The sequence below is a fragment of the Amblyraja radiata genome, chromosome 2 (genome assembly GCF_010909765.2).
Source record: "Amblyraja radiata isolate CabotCenter1 chromosome 2, sAmbRad1.1.pri, whole genome shotgun sequence".
Taxonomy (NCBI): domain Eukaryota; kingdom Metazoa; phylum Chordata; class Chondrichthyes; order Rajiformes; family Rajidae; genus Amblyraja; species Amblyraja radiata.
In genome coordinates, this window is record NC_045957.1 from 81,113,238 (window position 1) to 81,133,580 (window position 20,343).

A 20,343-nucleotide genomic window follows, 5' to 3' on the forward strand; every position below is an offset into this window, starting at 1 on the left:
CGAAGGCCCTGTCTCCGAACTGTATCACTAAACTGAACTAAACTAAACAAAACAAAACAAAACAAAACATTCTGTAGAAAGGAATATTCCATAAACCCCATCCAAACAATAAAGAGGCTGAATTTGTTTCAGCAGGACTTGAGGGAAAGAGCTGATATGTGTGGTGCTGTCACTTTTAGACAGTTCAGTATAGTGGGAGTAGATTGGAAGCTGGTAATGCCCCTGTCCCACTTAGGAAACCTGAACGGAAACCCAAGTTTTCCATGCGGATCCTGGAGGTTGTAGGTGGTTGCCGGAGGTTGCAGGTAGTGGAAGCAGGTAGGGAGACTGACAAAAACCTCCGGAAACCTCCGTGAACCTCCGGGAACCGCACGGAAACCTTGGGTGGGGCGCAAAGTCTCCAGAGGTTTCCGTTCAGGTTTCCTAATTGGGACAGGGGCATTAGGGTGCTATTTCCACTACCTTACCCTGACTGGTTACCACTAGATCTATGGCTGGAATAGTGGTCGAGAAAGTTGTGAGGGAGACACAAAAGTTACAATCACCCCCACTATTTATCTGCTGCATCTTCCTGTTCATTGATAGTTCCGAGAAGGATAGGAACACAATTGTGCTTAAACTGTAGGATACATACTGACAAACAAGCAAGCTTACGTAATGTAGTTTGAAAAGACTGTATGAAACTGTTATTCATTAATTGATTATACCTGAATAATTTTGATATGTAAACTCAAACTGTAGTCAATGGCAAACTTTGTTCTGCTTTTAATCGTTGGAACCAAAAGCAAATATGTAAACAACATTGATCACAGGCACAGTCGTCCCCACCTTTGAATGCATCTACATGAGATGCTGCCTCAAGAAGGAGGTGTCTTTCATCAAAGATCCCACCACCTGGCCCATGCCCTCTTCTTACAGAAATCCAACACTATGAGGTTCAGGAACAGATCCTTCCTACAACCATCAGGGTCTTAAACCTGCACAAACCTAAACCTACCTCAGTAATGGAATACAACGGGCACCTTTTACACCACTATACACTTGTTTTCAAAATGTGTTTTGTACCAATGTCTAGGATTTACGTATAATGTATGTATAATTTATGTTTTGTGTGTCATCTGAAAATGTGCTTGTGATACTGGTGCAAGCAATTGCATCTTTACCTCCATACTTGTGCATATGATAATAAACTCAATTTGACTCAATATGACAAGTATTCATGTATTATATATACTATAATATGTAATTAGTATTATATATTATACTAGCGTACTAGTATTATATATTATACCAGTGTACTAGTGTAATATACTAGTATTATATGCTATTATAATATATATATTATAGTTCTGTATAAGTACATAAATAATACTAGCCATAGAGTCATAGAATCAGTGTAGAAACAGGCTCTTTAGCCCAACTTGCCCAAACGGTCCAACATGTCCCATCTACACCTAGTCCCGTCAACCTGTGTTTGCCCCATATCCCATTAAACCTGTCCTATCCTTGCAACTGTCTAAATGATTTTTAATTTTGCGATAGTACCTGTCTCAACTACCTCCTCCAGCAGATCACTCCATATGCTGCCACCATTTGTGTGGAAAAAGTTAGCCCCCTTATTCCTAATAAATCTTTCCAATCCTCATCTTAAAACTATGTCCTCTGGTTCTCGATTCCCCTGCTCTGGACAAGAGACTCTGCGTCCACCCAATCTATACCTCTGATGGGACTAGTATTATATATATATATATATATATATATATATATATATATATATATATATGTGTGTGTTACTATATATATATATATCAATATTACTAAAAGTCTGTTCTTGACCGGTTTTGGCCTTCTGTGCTGCGATTTCCGAGAGTACGCCACCACCTACGGCTGTCATTTTTGGCCACCTCGTTCAGAGCCCCCCTCCGCCGCATGCGTGCCGAGGATTTTTCCCGTCGATGAAAAATGACAGAGATATTAATGTTTTTACAAAATTCCCCATTCTCTCTGATGCACCTGCTGGTGGTGGAGGGACTATAAAACCAGGAAGTGGTGTGCCTCAACCAGTCTCTGCAAGTGGTGTGCCTCAATCACTCTGCAAGTGGTGTGCCTCAATCAGAGTTCTGAATAACACTGAACAAATGTCTCCACAGTTGTGAGTACCCATAATGTGGTATGAAAATGAAAATATGGTTAGTTTGAGGAAAAAAGCACTGCCTGCAAATGGTTGTTTGGGTTGAAGTAAAAAGGCACCCTCCTCTCTCCCCCCCCCCCTCTCCCTCCCCCCCCCCTCTCCTCTCCTCCCCCCTCTCCTCTACCCCCCCTCTCCTCTCCCCCCCTCCTCACCCCCCTCTCCCCCTCTCTCCTCTCCCCCTCTCTCCTCTCCCCCCCTCTCCTCTCCCCCCCTCTCCTCTTCCCCCTCTCCTCTCTCCCCCCTCTCCCCCCTCTCCGTCCCCCCCCTCTCCTCTCCCCCCCACTCCTCTCCCCCTCCCTCTCCTCTCCCCCTCCATCTCCTCTCCCCCCCTCTCTCTCTCCCCCCCTCTCCTCTCAACCCCTCTCCTCTCCCCCCTCTCCTCTCCCCACCTCTCCTCTCCCCCCCCTCTCCTCCCCCCCCTCTCCTCTCTCTCCCCCCTCTCCTCTCTCTCCTTCCCCCCTCTCTTCTCCCCCCCCTCTCTCTCTCTCTCCCCCCTCTCCTCTCTCTCCTTCCCCCCTCTCCTCTCTCTCTTCCCCCCCTCTCCTCTCCCCCCTCTCCTCTCCCCCCTCTCCTCTCCCCCCCTTCCTCTCCTCTCCCCCCCTCGTCCTCTCCCCTCTTCTCCTCCTCTCCCCCCCTCTCCTCTCCCTCTTCCCTCTTCCCCCCTCGCCCTTCCCCCTCCCCCCTCCTCCTTTTTCCCTCCCTCTCCTCCCCTCCATCCCCTCCCCCACCCTCCCCTCCCTCCCCCCCCTCCCCCTCCCCCCCCCCCCTCTCCCTCCCCCTCCCCTCTCTCCCCCCCTCCCTTCCCCCTCCCCCCCCGCTCACCCCCCCCTCTCCCCCCTTTCTCCTCCCCCCTCTTCTCCTTCCCCTCTCACTCCTCCCCCCCATCCTCCCCTCTCTCGTCCCCCTCCCTCCCCTCCCCCCCCTCCCTCCCCCCTCCCTCCCCCTAACCCCCCCCCCTCCACACCCCCTACCCTCTTCCCTCCACCCTCCCCCTCCCTCCCTGCTCCCCACCTCTCCCCCTCACCCCCCTCTCAGCACCCCCTCTCTCTACCCCTCACTCTCACCCTCTCTGTGACTCTGTCTCTCTCTCTCTGTCTCTGCCCCTTCTCTCTCTGCCCTCACTCTCTAACCACGCCCCCACCCCCCCCCTCCCCCCTCTCTAGATGTGACTGCAAGTTGGGGGCTATGCGTCAGTAGATAGGGTGGTTATGGGTTAAAAGGAGCAAATTAATAATATTAATATAATATCAAGCGGGGTAATTAGCGTGAGTGCGCGGGGGGGGGGATAGTTAGTGTGTATGACGCTGCATGCCGCCTCCCCCCTCCCATAACCGCACGTTGGGGGTACAGACCCAACGGGTCTGCACTTGGTCTAGTTATTATATAAAACTGTGTGCCTGCCGGCGTCCGACATCCGTCCGTCCGGCTGCCGGCTGCCTTTCTTCCTTTGATTCCTTGCTACGCCAAAACCAGACACAGAATCGCCGAGATCTTTTCCATTTCGGTAGAGATTTCACTCCTGATTAAATTTCGTCGCGTCTACGTGCACATTTTTAATCAAATCCTTCTCCCCCCCCCACCGAATATTTTTTTTAAAACTGGCTTCTCACCCATAGAAGCAGTCCCAGCCAGCCCCTGGTGAACGTTCCATCCTGTGATGTCACAATGCCCGATGCTCACAGATGTCCAATCGGAATGGAACCATTTACATATGACTTTGCAGGAGCCCCAGCCCATGGTGAACATTCCATCGTGTGATGTCACAATGCCCAATGCTCAATGACATTCTTGCCATAGAGGGAGTACAGAGAAGGTTCACCAAACTGATTCCTGGGATGTCAGGACTTTCATATGAATAAAGACTGGATAGACTCGGCTTGTACTCGCTAGATTTTAGAAGATTGAGGGGGTATCTTATAGAAACTTACAAAATTCTTAAGGGGTTAGACAGGCTAGATGCAGGAAGATTGTTCCAGATGTTGGGGAAGTCCAGAACAAGGGGTCACAGTTTAAGGATAAGGGATAAATCTTTTAGGACCGAGATGAGAAAAACATTTTTCACACAGAGAGTGGTGAATCTCTGGAATTCACTGGCACAGAAGGTAGTTGAGGCCAGTTCATTGGCTATATTTAAGAGGGAGTTAGATGTGGCTCTTGTGACTAAAGGGATCAGGGGGTATGGAGAGAAGGCAGGTACAGGATACTGAGTTGGATGATCAGCCATGATCATATTGAATGGTGGTGCAGGCTCGAAGGACCGAATGGCCTACTCCTGCACTTAATTTCTATGTTTTTATGTTTCCTTCTCCTCACCCCTCTCCCTCTCCCACCCATCCCTCTCTCCCCCACCCCCCTTCCCTCTCTACCCCACCCACTTCCCTCTCACCACCCGCCCCCTTCCTCCTACCCCTCTGTCCCTCTTACATCACTCCCCCTACCCCTCTCCTCCCTCCCCACTCTTCCACCTCTCCCCCCTTCCTCCTCCACTCTCCCTCCCCACTCTTGTCCCTCTCTCCCCCCACCCCTCTCCCCCTCCCTCCCTCCTCCCTCCCCATCGCCCCCTCCCCACATCTCTCTCACCATCCCCCTCTATCACCCCCTACCCCTCTCACCTTTCCCTCCCAAATCTGTCCCGTTTCCTCCTCCTCCTCTCCCCTCCCTCCCCTCTTCTCACCCCCCCTCCCCCCACCTGTGTGTTTGGGGGGTGGTTAATGTGAGTGTATATATACACACACACACACACATATATATATATACATGTGTGTGTGTGTGTGTGTGTGTGTATATATATACACACACACACACACACATATATATATATATATACGTGTGTGTGTGTGTATATATATATATATGTATATATATGTGTGTATATATATATATATATATATATATATATATACACACACATGTATATATATATATATATATATATATATGTATATGTATATGTATAAACGTATGTATATATGCATCAATTATATACAAAAAAGTTGCTCAATGTCTCTCATTAAATATACAGTGTACATAGCAAAATGCTTACTGCACTAAGCTGCTTAACCTACATCTATCTCACACCAGTTTGTTAATAGATATGTCAAGGGCACTTCCACCAGACAAGCCAGGTAATTCTCCTTTGAACAAAGAAGATTAAAATGTTATTTGCTAGAGATGTTCAAAGTCATGATGGAATTTCAGAATTAATCAGAGAACACTGCTACTACTTGTCAGAGAATTGTCATCAGTGGCCAGACTTAAGATCATTGTCAAAAGGATCCAAGGGAGAATTAGTAGAATTTTGCTCAAGCAGCAAGAAAAGCTACTCTGAAAGTGTGGAACTAGCAAATTTTGTACAAATATTTCAAGGAGGAATTTGTAAAATATATAAAGTGAAAACATGGGGTAAGAGAGGGCAGTGAGTCTCAGATATCTAATGCAGAAGGGTTTCACGCTGTAATGTGTGGTTCTATAAATCTATGACTACCTGCCTGATAATTTACCCAAAATAATTGGAATAAAGTTGGAGGCTCTTATTAAGGCTGGGGTATTGCTCTAACAGATTTGGACCCAAGTAGCAGAATTTTAAATATAACTAGGAGACGCGTATCAAATGTACAATGCCATAGGGCTGATGCTGGAATCTGGAACAAGAAACAATCTGCTGGAGGAATTCAGTGGGTTGAACAGCATCTGTGAAAGGAAATTAATTGTTGACATTTTGGATCAAAATCGTGTATCAGGATAGATGCAGGGTGGATTCTGATCCAATATGACGACAATTTCTTTCCTCTCAGTTTCTGTTTATTTCACTGAATATATCAAGCAAATTGTTTGCCGTCTTGAATATAAAGATATTGATAGCATTGTTGTATCATAGTCATATTTGACTGTTTATGAAAAATGTATACCAAACAGGAATAAATGGGCCATTTTCATTTTATTTCTTGGAGCGCAGGAGGATGAGGGGTGATTTTATAGAGGTGTACAAAATCATGAGAGGAATAGATCGGGTAAACGCACAGTCTGTTGCCCAGAATAATGGAATCGAGAACCAGAGGACGTAGGTTTAAGGTGAGTGGGGAAAGATTTAATAGGAACACGAGGAGCAACTTTTTTACAGAAAGGGTGGTGCGTGTATGGAACGAGTTGCCATAGGAGGTTGATGAGGCAGGTACTATCGCAACACTTAGGAAGCATTTAGATAGTTACATGGATAGGATAGGCTTGGAGGAATATGGGCCTTGCAGGTGGGTCTATTGTTGGTGGGACATGTTGGTTGGCATGGGCAAGATGGGCCGAAAGGCCTGTTTCCACGCTGTATTATGCTATGACTCTATGAGGTTGTGACTGGCAAAGTGCCACTGGGATTGGTATCGGGGTACCAGCTGTTCACTCCAGTGGGTTTGGATGAAGAGAATTATATCCACCTTTGTTGATGAGGCAATGGTGAGTGGCAGTGCAGGCTGTGAATAGGGTGGAGAGAGGCATCAGGGAGATGCAGCAGGCTGAATGAATGGGTGCAGATGTGACATGGAATATAAAGTGGGAAAACGAGGGTCATTCACTTTGGTAGAAAAAATAGAAATACAGAGTATTTTAAATGGAGAAAGGTCCACTGTCACTCATTATTAGTGGTTAGCCACTCAGACCGGAGAAGAGATTTCTTTCAGCCGGTGGGTAGTGAGTCCATGGTACTTTCTATGAGGGCTAGTTGACTGCATGAAGTTGGGAAGCTGAATTTGGGATAGTGTTAGGAACCTTGCAATGGAAGCACGCAAAACCCCTGAGATACTTACACCTCACATCTCCCTCATTAAGCACCTCCTGCCCTTTCTATGGAAAAGTCCATGGTTCCTACACCTAGTACTTTATTACTTGAGAACCCTCAAAACCAGAGTGGGAGCAAGAGCTCCTTAATTATTGGGGACTGCGTAAGGAAAAGGGAAGCTGAAGTTTTTCAGAGCAAAGATAGACAATAGACAATAAGAGCAGGAGTCGGCCATTTGACCCTTCGAGCCAGCACCGCCATTCAATGTGATCATGGCTGATCATCCCCAATCAGTTCCTGCCTTCTCCCCATATCCCGTGACTCCGCTATTTTTAAGAGCCCTATCTAGCTCTCTCTTGAAAGCATCCAGAGAACCTGCCTCCACCGCCCTCTGAGGCAGAGAATTCCACAGACTCACCACTCTCTGTGAGAAAAAGTGTTTCCTCGTCTCCATTCTAAATGGCTTACTCCTTATTCTTAAACTGGCCCCTGGTTCTGGACTCCCCCTCACCTCACATTTATCTGCATTAAACTTCATCTGCCATGCATCTGCCCACTACCCCAACCTGTCCAAGTCACCCTGCATTATCATAGCATTGTCCTCACAGTTCACACTGCCACCCAGCTTTGTGTCATCTGCAAATTTGCTAATGTTACTTTGAATCCCTTCATCCAAATCATTGATGTATATTGTAAATAGCTGCGGTCCCAGCACCGAGTCTTGCGGTACCCCACTAGTCACTGCCTGCCATTCCGAAAGGGACCCGTTAATCCTTACTCTTTGTTTCCTGTCTGCCAACCACTTCTCTATCCATGTCAGCACTCTACCCCCAATACCATGTGCCCTAATTTTACCCACTAATCTCTTATGTGGGACCTTATCAAATGCTTTCTGAAAGTCTAGGTACACTACATCCACTGGCACTCCCTTGTCCATTTTCCTAGTTACATCTTCAAAAAATTCCAGAAGATTAGTCAAGCATGATTTCCCCCTCGTAAATCCATGCTGACTCGGACTGATCCTGTTACTGCTATCCAAATGTTCGGCTATCTCATCTTTTATAATTGACTGCAGCACCTTCCCCACCACAGATGTCAGACTAACTGGTCTATAATTCCCTGTTTTCTCTCTCCCGCCTTTCTTAAAAAGTGGGATAACATTAGCCACCCTCCAATCCACAGGAACTGATTCTGAGCCTATAGAACATTAGAAAATTATCACCAATGCAGCCACGATTTCTAGAGCCACTTCCTTAAGTACCCTGGGGTGCAGACCATCAGGCCCTGGTGATTTATCAGCCTTCAGTCCCATCTGTCTATCCAACACCATTTCCTGACTAATGTGGATTTCCTTCAATTCCTCCGTCACCCCAGATCCTCTGGTCACTACTATATCAGAAAGATTGTTTGTTTCCTCCTTAGTGAAGACAGATCCAAAGTACCTGTTCAACTCATCTGCCATTTCTTTGTTCCCCATAATAAATTCACCTTTTTCAGTCTTCAAGGGTCCAACTTTGGTCTTAACTATTTTTTTCCTCTTCACATACCTAAAGAAGCTTCCACTATCCTGCTTTATATTCTTGGCTAGCTTACCTTCGAACCTCACCTTTTCTTCCCGAATTGCCTTTTTGGTTATCTTCTGTTGTTCTTTAAACATTACTCAATCCTCTTGCTTCCCGCTCATCTTTGCTACATTGTACTTCGCTTTAATTTTTATACTGTCCCTGACGTCCCTTGTCAGCCATGGTCGTCCCGTTCTCCCCTTGGAATCTTTCATCCTCCTAGGAATGAACTGATCCTGCACCTTCTGTATTATTCCTAGAAATACCTGCCATTTTTGTTCCACTGTCATCCCTGCTAGTGTATCTTTCCAGTCAATTTTGGCCAGCTCTTCCTTAATGGCCCCATAGTCCCCTTTATTCAACTGCAACATAGAAACATAGAAAACAGGTGCAGGAGTAGGCCATTCGGCCCATCGAGCCTGCACCGCCATTCAATATGATCATGGCTGATCATCCAACTCAGTATCCTGTACCAGCCTTCTCTCCATACCCCCTGACCCCTTTAGCCACAAGGGCCACATCTAACTCCCTCTTAAATATAGCCAATGAACTGGGCTCAACTACCTTCTGTGGCAGAGAATTCCAGAGATTCACCACTCTCTGTGTGAAAAATGTTTTTCTCATCTCGGACCTAAAAGACTTCCCCTTTATCCTTAAACTGTGACACCTTGTTCTGGACTTTCCCAACATCTGGAACAATCTTCCTGCATCTAGCCTGTCCAACCCCTTAAGAATTTTGTAAGTTTCTATAAGATCCCCCCTCAATCTTCTAAATTCTAGTGAGTACAAGCTGAGTCTATCCAGTCTTTCTTCGTATGAAAGTCCTGCCATCCCAGGAATCAGTCTGGTGAACCTTCTCTGTACTCCTTCTATGGCAAGAATGTATTTCCTCAGATTAGGAGGCCAAAACTGTATGTAATACTCCAGGTGTGGTCTCACCTAGACCCTGTACAACTGCAGTAGCACCTCCCTGCTCCTATACTCTCACTGACACCTCCGATCTACCCTTCTCCCTCTCCAATTAGAGATTAAACCTGACCATGTTATGGTCACTGCCTTCTAATGGCTCATTAACTTCGAGGTCCTTTATCAAACCGGTTCATTACATAACACCATATCTAGAATTGTCTTCCCCCTAGTAGGCTCCAAAAAAAGCTGTTCTAAAAATCCATTACGAAGGCACTCTTCAAAGTCCCTTTCTTATGGTCCAATACTAACCTGATTTTCCCAGTCTAGCTGCATGTTGAAATCTCCCATAACAACCACAGCATTACTTTTGCTACATGCCAATTTTAACTACTGACTCAACTTGCACCCTATGTCCAGGCTACTGTTTGGGGGCTTGTAGAATAGTCCCATTAGTGTCTTTTTACCTTTACCATTCCTTAGTTCTATCCATACTGACTCCACATCTCCTGTTTCAATGTCACCCCTTGCAAGGGACTGAATTTCATTCCTCACCAACAGGGCAACCCCACCCCCTCTGCCCACCTGTCTGTCTTTTCGATAGGAGAGGTATACCCTTGAATATTCAGTTCCCAGCCCTGGCCCTCTTGCAGCCATGTCTCAGTAATTCCCACAACATCATACTTGCTAGTTTCTTTTTTTTTTTTTTTTTTTTTTTTTTTTTTTTTTTTTTTTTTTATTAGAAGTACGGTAAATTACAATAACACACAACACATATATCTTAATACATTTTTTGTACCGCTTCATTTTTTTTTTTTTTTTTTTAAAGCTTTAAGAAAAAGATAGAAGTAAGGAAAGTAAAGAAGGTGCGCAAGAGTTGTGAAGTGCAGAAGAGTGTTGGGAAAAGAAAGCCCCTTAGAAAAGAAGTTAGAGAAGGAAGTAAAGTAAGAAAGTAGACCCTAGAAAAGAAAGAAAAAGAAAGTAAGGACAATCGCTCTATTATAACATTAAACTCCGCAGAAAGACTGCCAACCAAGTCTGTTTTTGTTGTTTTATCTCCCAATGCCAGGTCCTGATACCATTTATTTATTTATATTTTTTTTTTAAAATTACTATTGCACCTCATGCTTGTAATAGGTCCATAAACGTAGACCACGTCTTTTGGAATTGGTTTGCTTTATCTGCTAAGAGGAATCTCATCTCTTCCAGATGTATACTTGCTAGTTTCTAACTGAGCCTCAAGCTCGTCCACTTTATTCCTTATACTTCACGCATTCATATACAGCACTTTGACCTCCGTATTCACTTCCCCCCTCGCACCGCTCGCAATTGGCCCTGACCTTACTCTGTTGTCCATTCTCGAGCTTTCCTTACTATTAATTCGAAAATCTTTTGTAATTTTTCCTGTAGTCACTTCCCCTTCATCTTTATACTCCCGATTTGTCAATCCCTCCCCACCACTATTTAGTTTAAACCCACATGTGTACCCCTAGCAAACCTGCCTGCCAGAATGTTGGTCCCGCTCCAGTTAAGGTGTAACCCGTCCCTTTTGTACAGGTCACCCCTACCCCGCAAGAGATCCCAGTGGTCTATAAATATAAATTGATAGATTTTAGATATAAATGGAATCGAGGGTCATCACATAAGTGCAGAAGAGTGGCGCTGAAGTAAAAGATTAGTTGTGATGCTGTAGAATGGTGGAGCATCACAATGGCCCAGTCCGATTCAGCCTCTTTTTTTACATTCTAACATTCTTAGGAGGTTCTGACAGTTTTTCAATTTATACTTTGATTATTGATGGGAAACATACAAGGTATCTATGTCAGTAATTAGATGCAAGGCAGTTTTATTGTTGTGATTAATTTATACAAACAACCTTTCATTTATGTTTGTTACTGTGAAAGGTCCAAACTGTCATTATTAATTGGTTTTCTCAGTGGTAGCAATAAAACCTAATCTAAACTTTTCAAACGTTTCACGTCTCATTAGTAGAGGAATTAACAAATGTTTGTCATATAAAGACTTGTAAAAGCTTTATTGTTTAGGTCTAATATTCTATTATTGAAGCCTGTAATGTAAGTGTACAATTAGACTCTGAGATGTAGACTTTTTTGAAGATGTGAACTAATGAGAGAGGGATTGGGAGTGATGGGAGTGATGGGATTGCTCCCCGTGGATCTGGCATGGAGTCCTGTGCAACTGGAAGTATCAAGCCTCAATGGAATGAAACAAACTGACCAAGGAATCTCAAATAACTATATCTCAGCATCAGATCATGACTACTGATGATTATATCCTCAAACACCTTCAGTGTTTGGGAAATGCTGGTATGCTTTGTGATAAATATTTCCAGGACATAGAAATATGTGGCACACGTCCGTCTGTTGTGGCATATTGTGTCTGTTCAAATCCGCAGGAAATTCTGACAGAGCTCTGAACTGGGCTTCCACTTAACTTGAATTTCAGCCTTCTAATCTCTCAGCTGATTTAGTATAATCAAATGTTACACTTTGTTCCTTACATTAGCTTTGTGATCTTTTTCAGGACCTGTGATAAGAGGAGTAAGACTAAATCGAATTTATTTACAGACTATTGTGGTAGATTTGAACAAAGTTTCATAAATCAGGGATTTTTATGTCCTCTTGAGAATGATTAATATCACATTAAAAAGGAAATCAAGATAAGTTGATCATGCAGGAAATTGAACTTCCATGATAAACTATGACATGATTGAATAAAGAAGCATGCTCAAATGGCCATATAACCTGTACTGATTTCCACTTACATATGTTCTTATTTCCTTACCAACTTACATCTATATTACTAAAATGGGACGACAGATGGCACAATGGGCTAAGTGTTCGGCTGGCGACCGGAAGGTGGCCGGTTCGAATCCCGCTTGGAGTGCATACTGTCGTTGTGTCCTTGGGCAAGACACTTCACCCACCTTTGCCTGTGTGTGAATGTGTGTGAATGTGTGTGAGTGATTGGTGGTGGTCGGAGGGGCCGTAGGCGCAGAATGGCAGCCACGCTTCCGTCAGTCTGCCCCAGGGCAGCTGTGGCTACAGAAGTAGCTCACCACCATCGAGTGTGACTGAGGAGTGAATGAATAATCCGATGTAAAGCGCCTTGAGTATTAGAAAGGCGCTATATAAATCCCATCCATTATTATTATTATTATTAAAAGTCTGATCTTGACCACTTCCTGTTGTTCTGTATATTTATTTTTTTTAAAACGCTGCCACTTATGGCTGTGATTTTTAGTCATCTTACTCAGTCCTCCTCCGCTGTGCAGGACAAGAGGATTTTTCCCAGCGATGAAAAATAAAAGAGTTATTAGTGTTTAAAAAAATGTTGAGATTCTCTCTCCTGAAGGCCACGCCCCTTCCGGAGGGACTATAAAACCGGAAGTGTTGAGTGCCTCAGTTAGTCTCTGCAAGATGGGGGAAGCGAGAGGCTCACGTCTCTCAGTCTGAGCTGTGAATAACACTGAACACATGTCTGCTAAACTGTGAGTGTGGTTTTACTGAGCTTGAGTGCCCTTAATGTGGTTTGAAAATGAAAATGTGGTTGGTTTGAAGTGAAGCACTGCAAATGGCTGTTGGTGGTGGTTGGTTAGAAGTGAAGCACTGCAAATGGCTGTTGGTGGTGGTTGGTTTGTACTGAAGCATTGCCAATGGCTGTTGGTGGTGGTTGGTTTGTACTGAAGCACTGCAAATGGCTGTTGGTGGTGGTTGGTTTGAAGTGAAGCACTGCAAATGGCTTTTAGTGGTGGTTGGTTTGAAGTGAAGCACTGCAAATAGCGGTTGGTGGAGGTTACTTGACAACTTCCTGTTTGCATTGTATATTGATTTTAGAAAAAATGCTACCACTTAGGCTGTGATTTTTGGCCATCTTACTCAGTCCCCCTCTGCTCATCAGGTGCAGAGGATTCTTCCCATCAATGAAAAATAAAAGTGTTATTAGTGTTTAAAAAATGTTGAGAATCTCTCTCCTGTCAATCACTTGCACTTGAATTTGGTGGCCTTGCACCCAGCTTGAAATGGTATGAAACTGCACTTGAATTAGGTTGTCTTGCACCCTGCTTGAAGTGATTTGAAACTGCACTTGAATTTGTTGGCCTTGCACCCTGCTTGAAATGGCATGCAACTGCACTTGAATTTGGTGGTACACAAAAATGCTGGAGAAACTCAGCGGGTGCAGCAGCATGGAGCGAAGGAAATAGGCAACGTTTCGGGCCGAAACTCTTCTTCAGACAACTGCACTTGAATTTGGTGGCCTTGCACCCTGCTTGGTGGCATGAAACTGCACTTGAATTTGGTGGCCTTACACCCTGCTTGAAGTGGCATGAAACTGCACTTGAGTTCGCTGGACTTGCACCCTGTGTGAAGCGGTATGAAACAGCACTTAAATTTGGTGGAATTGCACCGGGCATGAAGTGGTATGAAACTGCACTTGAATTTGGTGCCCTTGCACCCTGCTTGAAGTGGTATGAAACTGCACTTGAATTTGGTGGCCTTGCACCTTGCTTGAAGCGGTAGGAAACTGCACTTGAATTAGGTTGTCTTGCACCCTGCTTGAAGTGGTTTGAAACTGCACTTGAATTTGGTGGCCTTGCACCCTGCTTGAAATGGCATGAAACTGCACTTGAATTTTGTTGCCTTGCACCCTGCTTGAAATGGCATGAAACGGCACTTGAATTTGGTGGCCTTGCACCCTGCTTGGCGGCATGAAACTGCACTTGAATTTGGTGGCCTTGCTCCCCGCTTGAAGTGGCATGAAACTCCACTTGAGTTTGGTGGCCTTGCACCCTGCTTGAATTGGTAGGAAAATGTACTTCAATTTGGTGGCCTTGCACCCTGCTTGAAGTGGTATGAAACTGCACTTGAGTTTGCTGGACTTGCACCCTGCGTGAAGTGGTATGAAACTGCACTTGAATTTGGTGGACTTGCACCCTGCTTGAAATGGTACGAAACTGCACTTGAATTTGGTTGCCTTGCACCCTACTTGAAGTGGCATGATACTGCACTTGAGTTTGGTGGCTTTGCACCCTGCTTGAACTGGTAGGAAACTGCACTTGAATTTGTTGGACTTGCACCCTGCATGAAGGGATATGACATTGCACTTGAATTTGGTGGCCTTGCACCCTGTTTGAAGTGGTATGAAACTGCACTTGAATTTGATGGCCTTGCACCCTGCTTGAAATGGAATTTCAAGGAATAGCCGTGAGTGAGCTGCCAGCACATCAGGCTTGAGTGACTGAGCTGCCACCCCAAGAATCCATTTGGCCTACAATGTCCATACTAGCCCTCCAGAAACCAATCCCTTCAGCCCACAACACCTGTACTAGCGCTCCAGAAAGCCCCCCCCCCCCCCCCCCCCACCACCACTGGCCACCAATATTAGAATTGGTGGAGAGGTGGAATATTGCATTCGGGGACCAGCCCTCCCATGTGAACATGGGACCCAACGAGTCCCACTTTGTCTAGTATTACTCATAAAATTTTGTTTCATGTTTCAGGGTGGAAACAGGCCCTTTGACCTACCGAGTCCTCTCTGACCTCCACACATTAACACTATCCAACACACACTATTACAATTATACCAAGCCAATTGATCTACGAACATGTATGTCTTGGAGTGTGGGAGGAAACCAGAGCTCCCGGGGAAAACCCACGCAGGTCAGGGGAAGAATGTACAAACTCCATACTGACAAGCACCTGTAGTCAGGATCAAACCCATGTTTCTGGCTCCGTAAAGCAGCAACTCTACCGCAGCATCGCCGTGCCGCCAAGTCTTGAGACTTAATCCTCCCATTTAATTTATGGAGTACTGAGCTCATTAAAAAAGAGGATTTACAATATTTGGTTCTCAATGGGCAAGTGTTGATAATGTAATGGAGTAAAGTTTACTGACATTATTTTCCTTGCAATCAAAATGGTGCATAAAACTGATATCTGTTGTAATACAGTAGTAGATGCATATGTCCAAAACTATAGTAATTCTTAAATCCCAAACGGTATTGAGAAATGTTAAGCACAGTTTCCATCAAACCTTTTTCCCTGTTTCTGTGTGCAGGTACTTCAGTACTTCAGATAACAGCTACAGACGCTGATGACCCTACATATGGGAACAGTGCAAGAGTGGTGTACAGTATCCTGCAGGGACAACCATACTTTTCTGTGGATCCCAAAACAGGTAGAGTTCAAATCCTTTTTTCTCTCTTGAGCAGTGCTTTTGAACAGTGTACTGTAGATCAATGTTCCTATTTTTGTAAATGTAATGGGCAATGTTGAAGGAATCAGAATATTTCTGCTGAGATATTCAGACATTGCATATTTTGATTTGCATTATTTCTATTTTATCAGAGCTGAAGATGAGAAATTCACAATGAAATTTGACATTGTTATTCCATGGAAAATGATACTTAGACTTAGAAATTCCTCCTTGGTCAATAAATCAAACACCTCTGTTTAGTAATAGTTATCCATTCGACTTGGCACCCATCCTGCTTGGTTCCATTGACACTGGAGACAAATTCAGAATCAGAATGAATCTGTGATCGTTACAGTACAGCAGTTTTAGCATTACTGAGGGGGGCTAATTCAAGTTTTTTTCTGTGCTGTATGAAAATATGTGAACCTAGATTCACACTTATTTAGTGTTGCAGATTGAAGATGATTTTCAGTTTGCCTGCAACAGTTGCAAAGCTCACTTTTCACAGAATAACCTCTGCTTTGTGAATGCTTTATGCTTATGTCATTGTCTGAAATAATATTACCTGAGAAGTTTATGTTTCTGGACGAGTACGGTGATCTTATACACGTGTATAAGATCATGAGGGAAATAGATAGAGTGAATGCACAATACCTTGTACCCAATTGAATAGGAGCCACACATAGGATGGTGGGTATATGGAACAACTGCCAGAGGAGGTAGCTCAGGCAGATACTATAACAACATTTAAAATACTTTTGATCTGGTACATGGATAGGAAAGGTTTAGAGGAATGTGGGCAAATGTACCCGAAATGTACCTGAAATGCAGGGAGGTGGGACTAGTGTAGGTGTGGCATCTTGGTCAGCGTGGGGAAGTTGGGCCAAATGGCCTGTTTCCATGCTGTATGACATTATAATTTTATTGAACTGAAATTCACTATGGAAAATTTGGAAATAAAAACAATGTTGTCTCGATGTCTATCGCAGCTGGTAAACCGGGCCTTGAGTGAAAATCTTTTCGGAAAGTTGGCACATCTGTTAGTGCGCCACTTCATTACTACTACATTGGAGTGTCCACTCAACTTTGTAATTAAAATCCAGAGTATGATCCAAACTCATAACATTCTGCCTCGGGCGTGAAGGTGCTACAACTGAAGCACTCTATACTCCTAAATATGAAAGCCTTAACGTCTAAAGCAAAAATTATCGCCCAAATGTACCACAATGTATACTGATCAATGAAAAGAATGGCCTCACATCTTTTAACATTTAGCTATCTGAAAATTGTAAAACTGAAATGGAAGTAAATCATTCTCAAAAAGATGATTATGATGATAATTAATATTATTATAATTATTAAGAGTAAAACTAGGGATAACCCGATAAAGCATTGAACTGATGATAAATAATTCTAATTGTGCCTGGTTAACCAAATGGGAAGTGATTTGTGAGTTTGAAACCTGTGTTTGAAACTATTTTATTTGAAATCCATCCACTAAATGAAGGCAGCTCATGTGGTTTATCAGCATGTTTCCATCCACTGGTATTTTGGTCCCATTGTGAACCTTCGAAGTTCACAAAAGCATGAAAATTGGCCTCTATGTGGTAATCTGGACTTTGACTATTGCAACTGATGGTGGTCTAAATGACCATTATACATTTGTGGGATTTCATTTGGAATTTCAGTGAGATGAGCATCAAACATTCGATGCCAGTATGCACTTTTACATGAATGCTTCAAAAACACGATTTCCCTGCAAATGTTTTAATTTCTACAAAAGCATTATCTGCCAAACTTTATCAACATATCAATTCCATCCATTGTGCTACGTATTTTCCCCAAACTTATTACTTGGAAATACCTAGCCTCATGGTCAATTATGCATTGTAATTTCCTATTATTAGGAATAAACAACAAACTGCAGATCCATGTTTCCAAACGAAGACACAGTGTGCTGGAGTAGCTCATCAGGTCAGGCAGCATCTCAGGAGAACATTGATAAATGATGTTTTGGGTCATGAATTTCAGTCTCAAGAATGATCTTGAACCAAAGCTTTGCCTATCCATGGTCCTGAGATGCTGCCTGACCCGCTGAGTTTCTACAGCACACTATCTTCCTATTGTTTGGCCATAGTATAATCGACCTGTTCTTTTGTTTCAGTTTTATGTACTTTTGTTTTTTTATTTTACTGAACCTTGTTGCTTTCCGATCACTTAATCGCTTGGACTATTGACAGTTCTCACGAGTCAATTTCTATAGTGAACCAGATTTGGTTGTAGTTGCTGTCCTTCAATTGAAGACCTGTGCTGAAAGTAAGAAGTACATTTACAATTGTAAAATGCTGCATTCAGTTGTCTCTTCTCCATCTCCTATACATACAGACAACTGCCACTGCAGCTCTCCAACATCCAACAGGAAAATAACTAATTAATTACCTGCTCAGGGATTCACAATTGGCTCTATAGGACATGATGAATGTGATGTTATCTACTGACAGAACATGAGGCGGTCATCGTAATATGAACTCTTTATTTTCTGCTCATACATTGTTAAATTAATGGATCTGCTGAATTCTACATTTTTTTTATTTTTCAATGGGCATTAAAGGACATTAACCAGGTGATATATTTGGATGATTCTCAGATATCATTGAAAGGCCTTTTTAGAGGAATAAAACCATTATCATAAGTCATGACATACATTAGTGTTGCTTAAATATCCTCTGTGCAAACGAAGCTGTCAATTTCATTGCCCGTGACAAGATGTGTGATTTAAAAAAAATCTCTCCCATCAGGCGGTTGCTCAGATTGGAGGATTTCAGTTATGAGGAAAGATTAGATAGGCTGCACTGTTTTTTCCTGGAGCTAAGGATGCTGAGGTGTGACATAGGGAAGCACAGATAGTGTAGATTCTCAGTATCATTTTCCCCTATCAAAGGTTAATGTGAGGAGAGGGGATTTGAGGGGAACTTTTTTACAAACAGAGAATGGTTGCGATCTGAAACACGCTATGAGGAAATCACTATGGCTAAGAGACGTTTAGACAGGTGTTTGAATAGACAAGGAATTGAAGGATAAAGATCTAATGCAGGCAGATGGTAATGGCGTAAATGGGCAAAATGGTTGGCATGGATATGGTGAGCCGAAGTCCATTTCTGTGTTGTACAACTCTATGATTCTATAACACTTAAAGAAAGATGCATTCTAAGGTTGAATATTTATTCTCTTCATCATAATTGGAATACTTCTTTGTCTCATTTGAACTAAATAGAAATATACAAATAAACAAGTATGAAAGCACACGTTTCCTGTATTAAACTGTTGGTTGGGTGAGTCGAAGATTAGGATGCATGATACAAACTTTTGTGCCAGTCGTTCAGGACAAAATTTAGGAAATACTTCTACACATAAATTGTTGTAAATGCTTGAGACTCTCATTTTCAGATACTAGTTGATTTGAATCTATTGCAAATTATAAATTTAAGATAATTGTTTTGTGAAAGGTGATGGAGTAAAGAAGGGTAGAAATGAAGAACTGCAGATGCTGGTTAAGACGCAAAAGGACGCCAAGTGCAGGAGTAACTCAGCCCATCAGGCAGCATCTTTGGAGAGTATAGATAGGTGACGTTTCGGGTTGAGAACCTTCTTCAGATTCTTCTTCTCCCGGGTAAAGAAGGGTATATGGACTGAAGTCGGAGATCATTCATAGGTTTATTGAATAGCAGGATTGCCTGAAGCAGCTGAGCATATTTTTTCTGTATTGCTCAAGTATAAGGCTAATAATTGCAATTGAGGAACCAAATCCTTAAAGGAGTATGCATCCAATGGTGCCTGCCATTCACTAGAATTGACCCTGTACCCTTAATTTCAAATGTTATGCTGATAAAGATGCTGAAGCTCAGACATCACAGTGAACAGGACATGTAACAGGATCATTTCGGTATCCAATTCCGACGAATTCAGAGGAAAATAAGTTCAGACCCCAAGAATGAAGTGAATGAACATCGAACAGTACAGCATAAGAACGGACGTTCTGGACCACAATGTCTGTGCTGAACATGCTGCCAAGACCATTTCTTATCTGCCTACAGATAATCCATATTCTTTCATTTCCTATATATCCATAGGCTTATCCAAAAGTTTATTAAACACCACTCAAATCTGCCTCAAGTTTAACCATCATCCCAAGGCAGAGCATTCCAGGCACCAACCAACATCTGTTAAAACCATGCACCACAGTGGTTAAATTCAACATTAAGGCTGGAAGGAAAGAGAAATACATTTTTTTAATGGATTGAGCAAAATAAATTAAAAGAAAGAAAAAAATTGAAAATTAACATTGTAAAGTAGAATTTTCTTTAACATTTCCCTTAATAGTTATGAATTTGAAGAAAGGAGACTTCATGACTATAAGAGATAACTTTCTGAACAAGAAAGGTTGATTGGCTGACATTAACATTTATCGCGCTGTTAGCAATTAATGGGAGAATTCAGCAAGAGGAGCAAATAGGTGACATATTGGTTAACAACTTTATTGGCAGATTGGTGCAATGCAAACAGCTGCTTTTGAATTGTCACGTTTAATCAAGCATTTGATCCTTACTTAAAGTTGTTATACAGTCCATGAATAAACAGCAGTGCAACTGTTTTGGCAATGAGTAGATTTTTTTTCTGCGTGCAATGCTTTCTGCTCTGGT

General features: G+C 43.0%; 1 protein-coding gene across 4 annotated transcripts in view; it reads left to right on the forward strand.

The window, feature by feature from the left end:
- Positions 1 to 20,343, forward strand: part of LOC116990944 (cadherin-18-like) — a 794,245-nt gene that overhangs the window by 602,176 nt on the left and 171,726 nt on the right. For all 4 annotated transcript variants that reach the window (XM_033049123.1, XM_033049131.1, XM_033049142.1 and 1 more), the window contains one exon: positions 15,506 to 15,625. In XM_033049123.1, coding sequence (XP_032905014.1) covers positions 15,506 to 15,625 — 120 coding nt within the window. The remainder of the gene's footprint in view (positions 1 to 15,505; positions 15,626 to 20,343) is intronic.